General features: G+C 39.0%; 1 protein-coding gene across 1 annotated transcript in view; it reads left to right on the top strand.

Moving 5' to 3' along the window:
* Positions 1-1,682: 1,682 nt before the first annotated feature.
* The window catches only part of LOC137003062 (60 kDa lysophospholipase-like), a 40,398-nt gene continuing 25,334 nt past the window's right edge, over positions 1,683-16,746 (top strand). The window contains exons 1-7 of the mRNA XM_067363085.1: positions 1,683-1,910; positions 3,049-3,139; positions 7,568-7,670; positions 9,964-10,075; positions 10,406-10,531; positions 13,020-13,103; positions 16,035-16,161. Coding sequence (XP_067219186.1) covers positions 1,683-1,910; positions 3,049-3,139; positions 7,568-7,670; positions 9,964-10,075; positions 10,406-10,531; positions 13,020-13,103; positions 16,035-16,161 — 871 coding nt within the window. The remainder of the gene's footprint in view (positions 1,911-3,048; positions 3,140-7,567; positions 7,671-9,963; positions 10,076-10,405; positions 10,532-13,019; positions 13,104-16,034; positions 16,162-16,746) is intronic.

Raw genomic sequence — 16,746 nt, 5'->3', positions numbered from 1 at the left:
CGAGTGTAAATCAGTGCATTGTTAATGATGCCCCAAAATAGGCAGTTAAAAAAATTAATTAAAAAAAAATATATGGGGTATTTTGAACTGAAACTTCACAGACACATTCAGGAGACACCTTAGACTTATATTACATTTTGTGAAAAAAAAATCTTCTTGGGCACCTTTAAGACATAGAGGCCTACATGTTTTTTTGAGTGAATTTATAATGCATACTAAGACTATTCTTAATGCAATATAGTACACACATAATGCCTTAAAAACAAACTTATATACAATGTATACAACGCAACATTTAGAATGCACAAGGAAGACACAAAAAAAGGATATATGGCGCCACCGTGGCAACAGGACAACTAAACTTTTGAAAGAGCACCTCAGTGTCATTGAATGGGAATACTGGCTTGTCAGGAACCACCCTCACGCATTCTTGGCCACCTGACATGACATTAGAAAATACAACTTTCATGATTGTGCTTAGACTGTTAAATAACACATTTTTTGTGCACCTTAAATTGTATATAAATGTTTATATTGTATATTTAAATGTGTCTTTTCTTATCATTTTCAGGACAAGAACAAAAATAACCAATAAGCTTGACATAAATAAAAAATAACAGCTGCACACACACTTGTGTTATAACACTTCTAAATATCAATTGAAAAGGTTTGTTAAAATGAGATTCTGATTTCTAGTTTTTTTTTTTTTTTTTTTTGTATATATATATATATATATAAATATTAAGCTATATATTAAATATACTTTTTTCAATATTACTATTACATATGTATTATATACATATGTTTATCGAATAAACATGATTTGCATTGTGAATGTTTTGTTTCTTTGTTCTTTTCCACACAACTTTGATTTAACCTTAGAGGAAATGTCTTATAAACACTTGATATCTTATCTAAAAGAAGTCTTATCTTTTGTTACTTTACTGAAAGCTGACAAAGACCACTTATAAATATTATGACCACATTATAAAGCTTTTTAGATGTCATTGTCATTTAGAAGACATTTTGTATTTGTCACTTTATTTTAAGTAGTAAAAGACCAAACATAAGATGTACTATGATACTGTGCAGCTCTTAATGTATTATGAATTATAATTCCCTTAGGGGTCGTTTACATATTGCGTCTTTTCCACGCGCAAGTCAGTTATTTCAAATGTAGCCCTGCAGCAGGTGCTTATAATGGAAGCGACGGGGTTGCGACGCGCATGCGGTGCATTTTCCAGGTGCATCGAGATGAAAACATCTCAACTTTTCAGAATGCCGCAAGCGCACTGCAGGTCATGTGACAAGAACCAACCGATCAGCTTCGGCCTTTCAAAACAAAACATCGAAAGCTCAGCCGATCATAGCTGTACATTGTGGTTTTTATATCTCATCTCCAAAAAAAATATATATTTAGTAGTAAAGCTAATGCAAGGGAAAGAAATCAATTAATCTTTTTGTGATACTTCTGTCATTGTGGAGAATGCAGTTCATGGTTGCTTAGCAACTACAGATGCCACGGGAGCGCAAGCGCTTGTGGAAAAGGAGGAAAAGCGGAGCGGTCGTTTTTTTAGATACGATATGTGAACGGCCTCTTATGTTGCATTATAAATAAAGGCTTAGAAAAGTTAACAAATTTACTTTTCTCTCCAGTGAAATAACAGCAGATCCAAATCAACATGATGTCCAGGCTTTGCTTCTGGCAGAACAAGAAGAAGAAGAAGAAGAAGAAGAAGGAGAAAGAAAGAGCATGTGATAGTGAAGATAATGAAGAAAGATTTAATATGGAGCAAACTTCAGTTCCTGTCACATCACAAGTTCAAACCACTAAAGACAAGGACAGCACAGACCACAGTCCTAAAACAAATATCTCAGGAAGAGAAAATCAGGCGGATGATGAACACAAGGTAAATGGTACATATGGATTGTCTACAGCAGGGATGTTTTACATCACACTAAAAATAAATAAAATGTTCCATATACACTCAATAGCCATTTCATTAGGTGACCTGTTCATTAATATAAGTATATCATCAGCTCATGGCAGCAACTCAACTCATTGAGAGCAAGATCATTAACACTTTCACATGTCCAGAAACCTACTAAAGACAGTTAAAACAGTTCATGTGACTACAGTGGTTCAACCATAATGTTATAAAGCAATAAGAATACTTTTTGTGTGCCAAAAAACAAAATAATGACTTTATTCAACAATATTTAGTGATGGCGATTTCAAAACACTGCTTCATGAAGCTTCAAAGCTTTACAAATCTTTTGTTTCGGTGGTTCGGAGTGCGTATCAATCTCCCAAACGTCATAAGCGTTAGAAATTTCAATGGTTCACTGTTGGAGGGTGTGACTTTGGCCGTTTGATACATGCTCCAAACCACTGATTCGAAACAAAGTATTTGTAAAGCTTAAAGGGTTAGTTCACCCAAAAATGAAAATTCTGTCATTTATTACTTACTCTCATACCGTTCCACACCCGTAAGACCTTAGTTAATATTCGGAACACAAATTAAGATATTTTAGTTGAAATCCGTGAGGCCTCCATAGGGAGCAATGGACACTTCCTCTCTCAAGATCCATTAAAGTACTAAAAACATATTTAAATCGGTTCATGTGAGTACAGTGGTTCAGTATTAATATTATAAAGCGACAAGAATATTTTTGGAGTGCCAAAAAAAACTAAACAATGACTTATTTAGTGATGGACAATTTCAAAACACTGCTTCAGGAAGCATCGGAGCACAGATGAATCAGTGTGTCAAATCAGGGCCATGACTTTACATCGCGTGGCCATGACATAAGAATGTTGTTACCTCGAAAAAATTATATTGTGGCCACAAGTTAATATGATGATCCTATAAATATTTATCTTGTGCCCATGACATATTATCACGTTATCACATGGTTTGGTTTTTGGGTAGTCACAAGTGAGTCTGATATGGCGGAATGGAAGTTACTTGGCTCCGTCTGAGTGGGTCAAGCTCTTTCTTATAGCAGGTTAAGTCAGACTGTGTTTTTCATGTGTTTCGGTTGTAGAAATCTGGACAGAATGGCGCAGATCAGAGTGAGGCGAGGGTCCTGGTCATAAACACTGGTGGAACCATTGGAATGACGTATCATAAAGACGGTAAACACTATCAGCAGTGCTCACACACCTGCCTACATGAGGCACATATATACATATGATTTATGGATTATGACACAAATATGTTATTATATATTTATACTGTAGGATTATTTATTTGCTGATCTAAAAACAATAAGGGGGGGGGGGCAGTTTAAATGGTCAGTGTAAATATTTATGCATGGGTCTTTGGAAAGTAGTCTAATTATTATCTTTCGGACAAACCTAGAATCTATTAATGTGATAAATATCAAACCAAGTGGCATCTGTATATTAATGGTGCTCCTTTCTAGATTTCACCTATTTCCAATTTATCTGTGCATGTATGCCATGATGTAACATGATGTAACATTTAGGATGCTGATCTTGTTTTATGACTTAATTAGCAAATTATACGAATAGATAAATATTTGCCTTCTGTAAACAGTTGTTTGTGTTTTGCGAGAAATCCGACACTGGACTTTAGTGTCACTTCCAGCACAATATTACTTGAACTGACTTACAAAAACTAATATTGATCTTTAAAAAGTATCTTCTCTAAAACAAACACTTATAAAAAAAGAACTTGCATGATCAAAACACAAAAACTTCCAGCTTTAATAAAAATGTAGTTTATCTGAGTTCAAGGACAGAACTACACAGCAGAAATAAAACAAACACTGACTTTTTTCCACCCCAAAACTTGATTTTATCTTTCATTCTGCCACAAACACAGGGTCTGTGAATGTGGACAGAGTAATGCATTGCAATATTGTGTTATTTCTTAAAAAAGTAACTAATTGCATTACTTAGTTACTTTTAATTGAAAACTAATGTGTTACATTACTTTTTCTCACCTGGGCTGGGCTTGCTAACAAAAAATAAAATAAATAAAAATAAAAAAATAACACTTTGGCAATAAAAAAACCCAACAAATGTGAAGTTTAAAGTAATGTTTCCGTATTTGTATGGTGGAATTGGATCATCAAAGGTCGCATTAAAGACATTGACTAATAAAGTGAGATTAGATACACATATTTCTGTTATTAAACATTTAATCATTTCAGGCTGGCATTTCACTATTTTTATTCATTTATATGAGCAAGTCAGACGACTAAATGCATGCTCACATTTAATCTGTAACTACAGTAACATCATGTTTATATAATGCACACAACACCTCAACACGAGAGCCGTCAGTGTTACAGATCCCTTGTTCTCCTAGACTCCATTTCCCAAGATCCTCCTGTTCTCCACACCTGCACTCACTTCCCTCGTCATCTCCCTATCATCACGGATCACCTGCACCTGGACTCTATTGCTAGCACTCCCTTTATATGACACTCACTCCCTTCACTCCTTGTCCGTTCTGAATGTTGTTTGATGTGTATGTTGGCGTTCCTTACCTTTGTTACATTAAAAGCATTATATAATTGTGGAAATCCGCATCTGCCTCATCTCTCTACCAGTACACGTAACAGAAGAACGGACCAAAAACGACCGGATTTTCCACAGGAAAAAAAAAATAAAAAAAAATAATGGAGACTTTCACCGGCTCCCTGGATCCAGCTCCTCCAACGCCTCTCACCCTGACAGCCAGCGATCGCCTTATCGGGCTCCTGCAGGTTGGTCGTTCGCTGGAGAGGTATGTGGAGGAGTTCGTTGAGCTCGCTTATTTGTCTGACTGGCCTGAAGCAGTTTTGATCTCCCTGTTTCTGGATGGACTAGATGATGACACCATCCGTTTTAGTGAACCCGATTATCGTTTCTCCTTAAGCGAAACCATAAATTCCATTTTATGGCTAAATGATTCCAAATTTATCGTGGACTGGGTTCAGGATGGGTGTCTGTCTCTAGTCCATCCAGAGACACGGTTGGCCGGGCCAGTCAGTCAACCTCCGGCTTCCTCTGCATACCTTTCCAGCGAACTCCCTGCCTGCCCCACACGGAACCTACAATCCTCAAATGGGTCCCGTAAGCGGAGGAGGAAGCAAGCCGCTCCAGTGTCTCCAGAGCCCGCTCCAGTGTCTCCAGAGCCCGCTCCAGTATCTCCAGAGCCCGCTCCAGTATCTCCAGAGCCCGCTCCAGTATCTCCAGAGCCCGCTCCAGTATCTCCAGAGCCCGCTCCAGTATCTCCAGAGCCCGCTCCAGTATCTCCAGAGCCAGCTCCAGTATCTCCAGAGCCAGCTCCAGTCCCCACAGAGCCAGCTCCAGTGCCTGTGGGGATTTTAATTGTATTTGAGGGGATGAATTGGCCCTCTTCTCCAGTCTCCGCCGCCGAGCAAAGTTCTCCAGTCTCCGCCGCCGAGCAAAGTTCTCCAGTCTCCGCCGCCGAGCAAAGTTCTCCAGTCTCCGCCGCCGAGCAAAGTTCTCCAGTCTCCGCCGCCGAGCAAAGTTCTCCAGTCTCCGCCGCCGAGCAAAGTTCTCCAGTCTCCGCCGCCGAGCAAAGTTCTCCAGTCTCCGCCGCCGAGCAAAGTTCTCCAGTCTCCGCCGCCGAGCAAAGTTCTCCAGCCGCCGCCGCCGAGCAAAGTTCTCCAGCCGCCGCCGCCGAGCCAGCCGCTCCAGCCGCCGCCGCCGAGCCAGCCGCTCCAGCCGCCGCCGCCGAGCCAGCCGCTCCAGCCGCCGCCGCCGAGCCAGCCGCTCCAGCCGCCGCCGCCGAGCCAGCCGCTCCAGCCGCCGCCGCCTACGAGCCCTCAGCTCCAGCCGCCGCCTACGAGCCCTCAGCTCCAGCCGCCGCCGCCGAACCAACTGCTCCTATGAACTGTGTTTTTGAACCCTCCAGCCCAAAGACTGTTTCCCCTCCCTGCCTCCCTCTCCCGCCTCCGTCCATATGTCTCAGCACTGTACCTCCACCTCAAGCCCCTTCGCCCAGATCTCCACCTCGGACCTCTGGGCGATTACCTACACCCTGGCTCCAACCTCCCTCGTCTCCACCATGGCCCATCAGTTCACTAGTCTCACCAGTCTCCATCCTGCCCCCGTTCACACCTTGTTCCTTCGTCGGCCTGCCCTCACTTCTGGACTGCACTCCTCCGTCTCTGCTCCGTCCCTCCGTCCCTCAGTTCCAGTTGGCCTCCTCACTCCCCCCGGTGTTCACTTTGTTGTATGTCGTCTGTCTTCTACTGCGGCCTTCTGGAGCCCCGGCTGCGCTTCGGTCGGCGGAGCCGTGGATTCCGCCATCTCCCGCCGGTCCTTCAGCGCCGCCTGGGCTCGACGGCTTCAAGGCTTCGGCCCCTGACCCTCCATGGCTGCCTTCGGCCCCTGACCCTCCATGGCTGCCTTCGGCCCCTGACCCTCCATGGCTGCCTTCGGCCCCTGACCCTCCATGGCTGCCTTCGGCCCCTGACCCTCCATGGCTGCCTTCGGCCCCTGACCCTCCATGGCTGCCTTCGGCCCCTGACCCTCCATGGCTGCCTTCGGCCCCTGACCCGCCATGGCGTTTGAGCCCGCCCTGGAGACCTCCACTCCAGTCTGCTCTTCCCCCTGCTCCGGCTTGAGGTCTCCAGGGCGCCCACCCCCCTCCCGGTTGTTACATCTACGGCGCGAGGACGCGCCTACCGGGAGGGGGAGGTACTGTTACAGATCCCTTGTTCTCCTAGACTCCATTTCCCAAGATCCTCCTGTTCTCCACACCTGCACTCACTTCCCTCGTCATCTCCCTATCATCACGGATCACCTGCACCTGGACTCTATTGCTAGCACTCCCTTTATATGACACTCACTCCCTTCACTCCTTGTCCGTTCTGAATGTTGTTTGATGTGTATGTTGGCGTTCCTTACCTTTGTTACATTAAAAGCATTATATAATTGTGGAAATCCGCATCTGCCTCATCTCTCTACCAGTACACGTAACAGTCAGTCAATAAATGGAAAACAAAGTAACTTATTTGAAAAAAGTATTTTGTCATAACATATTTTGTCGTAAATGTAAAAGAAGTGTGTTACTTTATTAGATAGTTTGAAAAAGTCATCTGACGTAACTTGAGTTACTTGTAATGCATTACCCCACAAAAAAGCCTTCATTTTGTCTGAAGGAAGAGCTTTGACTATCTTTGTACTTTGTGTATAGTTTTTTATAATCTTTTGCAAAATGTGATTGAAATTTAAACTGCACAATCGTGACAGGTCTACACATAGTTATTTTATATGTAAGCCATTTTTTTCATTGAACTTCCAGCATAAATGATATAAAATTACACTAGATACAATATTTTTTTTATTCAACCCTGTAAAAAATGAATGTGGTTCAAAAATCAAAATGATACAATATTAGAATAGTATACGCAGTATAAAATATTCAAGATGGTCTTTTTGGCTTCATAGCAGATGCTGAATTCTGGTCAAAGAAACTTGAGGCAAGCAAACATGAAAATCCATATGTTTGTATGGTGTGTGTATGAATTTGGTGCATTTGTTCATAACTTTTTACAGACTTTTCTTCTATATTTGCAGTTCTGGCTCCAGAACCTAATGCTTTTGTTGAAACTCTACGTAAACTCTCTATTCTGCATGATGAGGAGTACGGTCCACCTCAGGAGAACACGCTGGTGCTGCCGTAAGTTCCCATGCAGATGCACACAAATATGCGATCAAGTTACAAGTTTGGAGGTGCTGTCCTATTTATAGATCCAGACACTAGCTTCATCCATCTATTCGTATACAAAATACAGAATTTGAATTGTTGGTTTCTACTTTCACAGTTGGATACTGAATTCTGAGCAAGCGAATATTGTATATTGAATTGTATATTGTATATAATTTATATACAATATAGTATGTTTTTAAATATAATATGTGTTACATGGACTATAGGTCATGGTTGTGTGAAGCATGCTAGAAATGTACCAATGCAAAACTTTTAGCATTGAAAAAAAATTTAACTAATAATTTTATATATAAATTTTTAAAGTGCCCCTATGCTTTTTCAAATATTACCTTTCATGCAGCGTGAAAAATAACTGTTTGTGAATGTAAAAGGTCTACAAAGTTGAAGATCAAAGTGCATGAAAAATAAAGTTACTGTCTCCTAAAAGAAAGAATTGATTCTGAACTGCCAAAATGAATCATCAGTAATTGCAGTTTCACTTCCTGTTACATACCTACATAGGTTTGTAACAAATGTGCATAATTCCAGCCTATGATCTTCACTGGCTGCCCACTAACAACAAACTAAGAGTTTGTTTCATATTGTTGCTGTTCTGCACTTCAAAAGCTAATCCACTTTGCATGAACTTCCAAAGGATGAGGACTTCAGATTTAATTGATTTAGTAAAACCAACACCATCGTTACTGTTTGTATCACTGTGTATCAAGTGCTGAAGTCCATCCACAACAGACTGGGCCAGAGTAGGCTCAAACTGACACAACGTTGCACCAGTTGAACATTTTAAAGAATAGCGTTTTCACACCAGGCTTGTTTGGAACATTTATTTCAGAACCTGGTTCGTTTAGGCATATGTGAACATGGCACTCGTGTTCGGATCCACGTCAAAGCAATTGCTCTGAGATTGCCTGAATGAGGCCTCTGAGTGACTGAAATCAAACTCTGGGGTGGTTCGGTTGAAGTGAGAAGCAATCAGACCCAACGAACGACGAACCCAACATGTCAATGTATACTGTGAGAAAATGAAAGTGTTTTTTGACATTGGAAACATGTAAAGATTTTGTAGGAGACCTTTAAAAAGTAGAACCTTTAAAATAACACAATAGGGGCACTTTAAGGGTCTTTATAGCTCATACACTGCTAAACAAGGCCTGGGCTGCACCCTTCTTCATGTCTTTAGTAGATGTCATGTGGGTTGTTTTTTTTTTTTTTGGTAAATCATTTAGATCTATTGCTCTATTAGCTCATATGTGCTACTAACATGGGCGGCCCAATGTAACAGCAGCATGAATATGTATGTGGTTTGAGGATATGCCATCCATTTTTATTTAAGACGGTAATACTAATCTGGTCACTCTCTGTTCTTAAATGATGGAAAATCCCCCAGCACTGCCCTCTTCCTTACAATGACACAGAGCTATGAGCAAAGTCTGAAGTCTGCTACTTCACAACATTTACTCTTCCATTGATGCAAAAATGGTTTTTGATTTAACTACAAGAGATGCCCCTGAAATCAGTCAGGCTCTCACTGTCAATGGATAATCTTTTTTTTTGTTTGTTTTAGTTGATCTAGCTTAGTGTTTCTCGGGCATTCAGAGAACAACAGGGGGTGTTGGAAGCAAGATTTTTGAAAGTTGGGCGTTCACGAGTTTACACCAAAGATCCAAGCAAGACAAGATTAAACTTGTAATTACTTGCAAAAAAATTGCCTACAACATTCTAAAATTTGCCAGTTTAATGCAACATGTAAAGTATAGTTTATTTTACAATTATTCAATTATTTTTCCAGTCATAGACCAGCGTTCAAGCGCTGACAATCACGTGGTGACTAGAATCCAGTGCTGACTAGAATTATGCAGCGGAGGAATGTTTCCATTCACTCCGGTGACAAATTTTAAAATTAATTAAATTAAAAGTAAAACTTTTACACTTTTATGCATTAACTAACGCCAATGCCTGATGCAAAAATGTTTTCTTTATTCACCAAGTAATTTACTAATCAGGCATTATTGTTAACTTCCAAGACTGTAAGGAGAAAATGACCATTTGATGACCATAGATTCTAGCTAAACTAACCCATGTTTAGCTAATGGTCTTTGCTGTTAAATAATAATTTTTTATTTTAATTTTAGAGCTTTTTGTCAATGTTTGGGCACTTTTTGTTTGTTTGTTTGTTTGTTTATAGAATAAATTTTAAAATTGTGCTGTTTTTTTTTTAACATGTTCTGTCTCCTTCAACCCCCAGACTGTCCAAACAGAATAAGAGGATAGTATATACAGTTTTAGAGTACTCTCCCCTTCTCGACTCCTGTAATATGAAGACAGATGACTGGGCCAGGATTGGAACAGACATTGAGGTGCTTCCTTTTTAACATCTTTATGTTTGGCTTTGAGTTGCAGGGCTTTATACTTACTTTAGTATTATTATTTTGCTGGGCTGTGAATGCGACTGAAATGGTCGCGCTGTCAAATACAAAGTTAGACATGACTGAAAACACTGATTTGTGAACAGAACTGAAATGTTTCTGTTTTTTGTTTTACAAAAAAGGATATTTTTGTAAATTTGTAATTGTAGGTAATCTTTAAATTTCTTGAAGGTAGATCAGTGAACAGGTCAACATTTTTTTTTATTTGGTATGTCAAAATCAGTACTGAGATTTTCAAAGATTTTTCCCTCATGTCCACAGACATACTACGAGCAATATGATGGTTTTGTCGTTCTGCACGGCACAGACACCATGGCTTACACCGCTTCTGCCTTATCCTTCATGTGTGAGAATCTGGGAAAGCCTGTCATCTTCACTGGCTCACAGGTAACACATTTTAAATGGACAATTTACTCACATTTGTGTTGCACAAATTGAGCATTTTAATGAACACCTGGCTCGTTTGTAATGTTTGTTTCGGAACCTGGTGTATTTTCTCCCTTAGTTTTGTCATTTAGGCATATGAACACTTGGATCCACACCAAAACAATTGCTCTGAGAGGCCTCTGTCTAAGTAAAATCAAACTCTGGGGCGGTTTAGTTGAGGTGAGAACCAATCCGACGCATACACATATCAACCGATCTTTGCCTGAATGTGTCCTTAAGCTGGCACTGCTAGCCTCCTGTTGGCAATGGCATGTATCCTGTCAGCCAGAGCTGGGTCATGTGTGGCAGTGATGGCACAGCATGAATCAAGGCAAACAACATGAGGGCCGATTGTAGGGAGGAGTGTAGCCCAGATCAATTCAGAGATCATCTGGTCCAAATCAGGATTGTGACCTTAGGCCAATTAAGTGCACTTTAATGCAGTTGACTGATTTACAATTTATCTCATTTGAAATGATAACATTTCATCTGTTATGACTCTTTTCAAAGATTAATTTTAAAGAATACTACATTTTAAAATATTAAATTGATTAATTTCTGAGAACTTTATTATTTTCAATAAAACATCCACATCAAAACCTCTGATAATTTTCAATAGGAACTTTAGTATGAAATAAATAAAGTCTGGATTGTATTAAGTGAAGATGCTGAGATCTTAAGAGATCTGTTAGTGTTTAATGTTCTATTGGGATTTACAGGGTTTCAGTATCATCTGTTTTCTGGGTCACCATTATACCAGGCCAGGATGGGCCAGTAAACATTGGTGTTATGCTGCATGTTGCTTTATTTAAGAAGCAGTAACATATACTTTCATTAATCCATGCTTTGACAGTGCAATTTCATTAATTCATAACAGGAAATGTGTTATAAAGCAGCAGTGTCAGATTCTGTGAGTACACTAGTTATCATATTTGAAAGCCAAAGAGAGCCTCTTTATGAAGATAAAATGTTTTGCATGCACAGGGTAAGATTTGTGGAAGTGTAAATTGTCTTTCAACTGTAAGAAAAAAATATTTTTTGTAAGTGTAAATTGTGTATTGTGAAACTGCAGCTTTAGGCTAACATAAAATAAATGTGATTTATTTTGAGTGGATTGCTGAAGCAAGTTATGGGGTTTCTGGTTTACTTATAGATTTTAATCTGCGATGACATAACATAAAGTTTCATTATGTACAGGCAAAATGTACTGAACGATGAAGAATAAAACATTGCAGTCAAGTTGAAAATAATGTCCAATCGTCAGCTCCGATAGCCTTGTGGGCAGAAAGTTCAGTTCCGGCTCGTGGACCTTTCCCGAACCCGTCCCCCCTTTCTCTCTACCAATTTGCTTCCTGTCTACCCCCTGTCCTATCATAATAAAAAGGCAAAATGCCAAAAATAAACATTTGAAAATAAGTAGGCTAAATATATAAATAAAAAAGAAAATAATGTCCTGTTACATGTGGCAGGTGTTTTCACGAGTTCACACTTACAACTGATCGAATAGAGTAAAATAAGCATGTTTGGTGCTATACAAGGGTATTAAGGGCTCCGAGCTCGGAATTCAGCCAAAACCCAGAATACTCCCCTGTATCCTGGGAATAGGAACCAGCTGAGATTGAGGAATCAGGGTGGAGGAGGGATGCAGAAAATTGATGAGGTAACTAGGTGAGTCGGCTGTGTATATTTATGCCTCCTCTCCAGCTGATTAAATAGACCATTTGAACATGCTCCTCCCGAACTTTGTTTGTAAAACATCATTTGTCACTTGATTTCTTTAATCTCTCGACCTGCAGACATGTTAAGAGGCTGACAATTAGCTGAACATATACTAGTTTAATTAGTGACACTTAGCCTACATTTTAAAACCTTTATTTGAATATGACAGCATTTTTATTTTAAGATCTTTATTTGAATATGGCTACATGATACCTTGTTCTACAATATTTCTATAATTAAATCACTGAAAGAGACTCCTCCCCCATCAGCCAATCGCCATTCATTTACGCTGTTGCTGTGTAAATGAATGGCCAAAACGCTGTTTACTTTTTTACTTTTTTAGTTGAAAATGGTGTTGTGTAAGCGGCCCCTAACTCAACCAAGCCCCGCCCCTTTATTTTGAACATGTCTTGTCTGGGAATTAATTAAATGAGGGATATTGTGACGTGTTTGTTCTTGAAAGAAAAATCAAGGCTACAGTGTCAGGGAGTTCAGAAACAGTGGCACTGATATAGAGAGTAACTCCAGCCAGAGGGACTTTGTGCTTTGTAACTTTTTTCATGCTCAAACAGCAACATTACACACTACAGAAAGTTGAAAATGTAAAAAAAAGCATAATAGGACCCCTTTTAAAGTAACCTCCAATATTAACATTTAACTAGTGGTCATCAAAAAAGCATCAATCAAGTTAACTTAACTATAAGCTTCACAACCATCTTGTATGTTGCAGGTGCCCATCTGTGAGATGAGGAATGATGGGAGGGAGAACCTCTTGGGGGCGCTGTTGATAGCAGGACAGTATGACATCCCTGAGGTGAGGTTTTTTTTAATTCTCTATGAATGTAGCCATTACTTTACAGTATGTACAAGATACCGTCTAATATTTGTGATGTTTTTAAAACTCGTGTTTTGGAGGATGTGAGGACTGCAGTTATAAAATAGTTGACAGAATTTCATTATCAATTACTTTAAGCATTTAAAACTACAACCCCAATTCCGGAAAAGTTGGGACGTTTTTTTTTTTTATTTGAATAAAATGAAATCTAAAAGACTTTCAAATCACATGAGCCAATATTTTATTCACAATAGAACATAGATAACACAACAAATGTTTAAACTGAGAAATTTTTACACTTTTATCCACTAAATGAGCTCATTTCAAATTTGATGCCCGCTACAGCTCTCAAAAAAGTTGGCACGGGGCTATAACAAATGGCTGAAAAAGCAAGAAATTTTGAAAAGATTTAGCTGGTAGAACATCTAGCAACTAATTAAGTTAGTAAGATCAGGGGCCGTATTCACAAAACATCTTAAGGCTAAAAGTAGCTCCTAACTTGCCGATTTAGGAGAAACTCTTAAAAATAATGGGCGTGTCAGTCCTAATTATAGGAGTCCTACATTTTTGCTCTAAGAGTATTTCACAAAGCATTTTAGCACTAAAACTAGCTCCTAAATCTGTGAAATGTTAGGAGTAGTCAAGAGGACTCCTGAGTCACTAAGACCAAATCACAATCAGTCCTAATCCACCCAAAGACACTGACAGCATTGAGGGAATAGAGATAGAGCCTTGGGTGCTGAACCTTTTCTTCATAAATGCAATACATTTTGATTTATAGATTTAAATCTACAATGAGACGCCCAAAAATAAATCTTTAACAAATAAATAAATATTGTCCGATTACCTGTGGCAATGGTTTTCATGAGTTCACATTTACAAATGATTGAATAGAGTAAAAAATAAGTGTATTTGGTGTGCTGTCCAAGGGGATCGAGGGCTCCGAGATGCAGACATCCAAGAGGCGGTCCACAATTCACTGTATATACTAGTTTAATTAGTGACAGTTAGCCTACATTTTAAAACCTTTATTTGAATATGGCAACATTTTTATTACAAATATTTATTTAAATAGGGCAACATTTGTATTTTAAAACCTTTATTTTAATATGGAAACATGACACCTCATTCTACAATATTTCTGTGATTAAATCGCTGACTCCTCCCCCATCAGCCAATCACTGTGTGTTTACTCCAGAGCAACGAGGTCAACCCAGCCCTTACTCTTAGCTTAAGACTTCAGTCTATTCCTTAGTAAAAGTTTGTCTCAGCAGCTTTGTGAATAGGTTTTAAGAGAAAACTCTTAGCTAAGAACTTTTACTGCTATTTAGGAAAACTCTTAGTGGTAAGATAAAATGTTTTGTGAATACGGCCCCAGGTCTGTAACATGATTAGCTATAAAAGGGATGTCTTAGAGAGGCAGAGTCTCTCAGAAGTAAAGATGGGCAGAGGCTCTCCAATCTGTGAAAGAGTGTGTAAAAAGATTGTGGAATACTTTAAAAACAATGTTCCTCAACGTCAGATTGCAAAGGCTTTGCAAATCTCATTATCTACAGTGCATAACATCATCAAAAGATTCAGAGAAACTGAAGAAATCTCTGTGTGTAAGGGACAAGGCCGAAGACCTTAATTGGATGCCTTTGGTCTTCGGGCCCTCAGACTGCATCACCCATCGGCATGATTGTGTCAATGACATTACTAAATGGGCCCAGGAATATTTCCAGAAACCACTGTCAGTAAACACAATCCGCCGTGCCATCTGCAGATGCCAACTAAAGCTCTATCATGCAAAAAGGAAGCCATATGTGAACATGGTCCAGAAGCGCCGTTGTGTCCTGTGGGCCAAGGCTCATTTAAAATGGACTGTTTCAAAGTGGAAAAGTATTATATGGTCAGACGAGTCCAAATTTGACATTCTTGTTGGAAATCACGGACGCTGTGTCTTCCGGGCTTCCAGCGTGTTATCAGCATTCAGTTCAAAAGCCAGCATCTCTGATGGTATGGGGGAGCATAAGTGCATACAGTATGGGCAGCTTGCATGTTTTGGAAGGCACTATGATTGCTGAAAGGTATATAAAGGTTTTAGAGCAACATATGCTCCCCTCCAGACCACGTCTGTTTCAGGGAAGGCCTTGTGTATTTCAGCAGGACAATGCAAAACCACATACTGCAGCTATAACAACAGCATGGCTTCATCGTAAAAGAGTCCAGGTGCTGAATTGACCTGCCTGCAGTCCAGATCTTTCACCTATAGAGAACATTTGATGCATCATTAAAGGAAAGATGACCATGAACTCTTCAGCAGCTGGAAACCTATGTCAGGCAAGAATGGGACCAAATTCCAACACCAAAACACCAGAAACTCATAACCTTGATGCCCAGACGTCTTCAAACTGTTTTGAAAAGAAGAAGAGATGCTACACCATGGTAAACATGCCCCCGTGCCAACTATTTTGAGACCTGTAGCAGGCATCAAATTTGAAATGAGCTCATTTTGTGCATAAAATTGTAAAATTTCTCTGTTTAAACATTTGTTATGTTATCTATGTTCTATTGTGAATAAAATATTGGTTCATGTGATTTGAAAGTCTTTTAATTTTCATTTTATTCGAATTTAAAAAACGTCCCAACATTTCCAGAATTGGGCTTGTATTTAGCATTTAAATAATTTAATTTTAAAATATGGTAGATAGTTTTTAATAAAGTACAGGAAATAATATATGATTATATGTGGTTTTAAGTGTCCTTTTGAGATGATTATATGTTTTGCAGTTTATTTTGTTTTGCAGCACAATAAAGATTTTTTATTATAAATGTATTGGTAATTATTTTATAATGATTATTATTGTTATAAAACAGTTTAAATTGAGTAATGAACAAGAAAAAGGCCCTTTGTGTCTTTCTTCACAGGTTTGCCTGTATTTTCATCATAAGCTGTTCAGGGGCAATCGTGTCACCAAAATGGACCCTGGAAGCTTTAACGCGTTTACCTCTCCAAACCTGCCGCCATTAGCACAATGCGATGTTGACATCAAAAGTGGGTCTATTTATAGAATGGTTTTCATTTTAAAAAATCATGTTTTATTTTATTTTTTTAATCTTTCACTTTTTTTCTGCCATAGAAATTCATTATGTATTGGTTGCTTTAAAAAAAATGCAATTACAATAATTTGGGACTGAGGCTCTTAAAGGGTTAGTTCACCCCATCTGCCCGGGTCTAAGGGTCTTATCTAGCAAAACATTGTCATTTTCTAAAAAAAAAAAAAAAAAAAAAAAATATATATATATATATAAATAAATGCAAATGCTCGTCTGGCAACCTGTTGGTCCCTGTTGAAGTCCACTATATGGAGAAAAAATCCTGGAATGTTTACCTTCTTTTCGACTGAAGAAAGACATGAACATTTTGGATGACATGGGGGTGAGTAAATTTAATTTTAATTCTAAAGTGAACTAATCCTTTAAGCTTCAAAAAGGATGCAATAACATTATCGAAGTATTGTAAAAGTGGTCCATGTGATTTCTGTTTGTTGCTTACATGAATGTGTCTTCCATATAACTGTTTTATGATTTCAGAAGATTTAGAAAATATTGTAAGTCATATAGGCTACTTTATGATAGT

The sequence above is a fragment of the Chanodichthys erythropterus genome, chromosome 3 (assembly GCF_024489055.1).
Source record: "Chanodichthys erythropterus isolate Z2021 chromosome 3, ASM2448905v1, whole genome shotgun sequence".
Classification (NCBI taxonomy): Eukaryota; Metazoa; Chordata; class Actinopteri; order Cypriniformes; family Xenocyprididae; genus Chanodichthys; species Chanodichthys erythropterus.
Note: the sequence above shows the minus strand (reverse complement) of the source record. Positions and strands in the feature narration are given on the sequence as shown.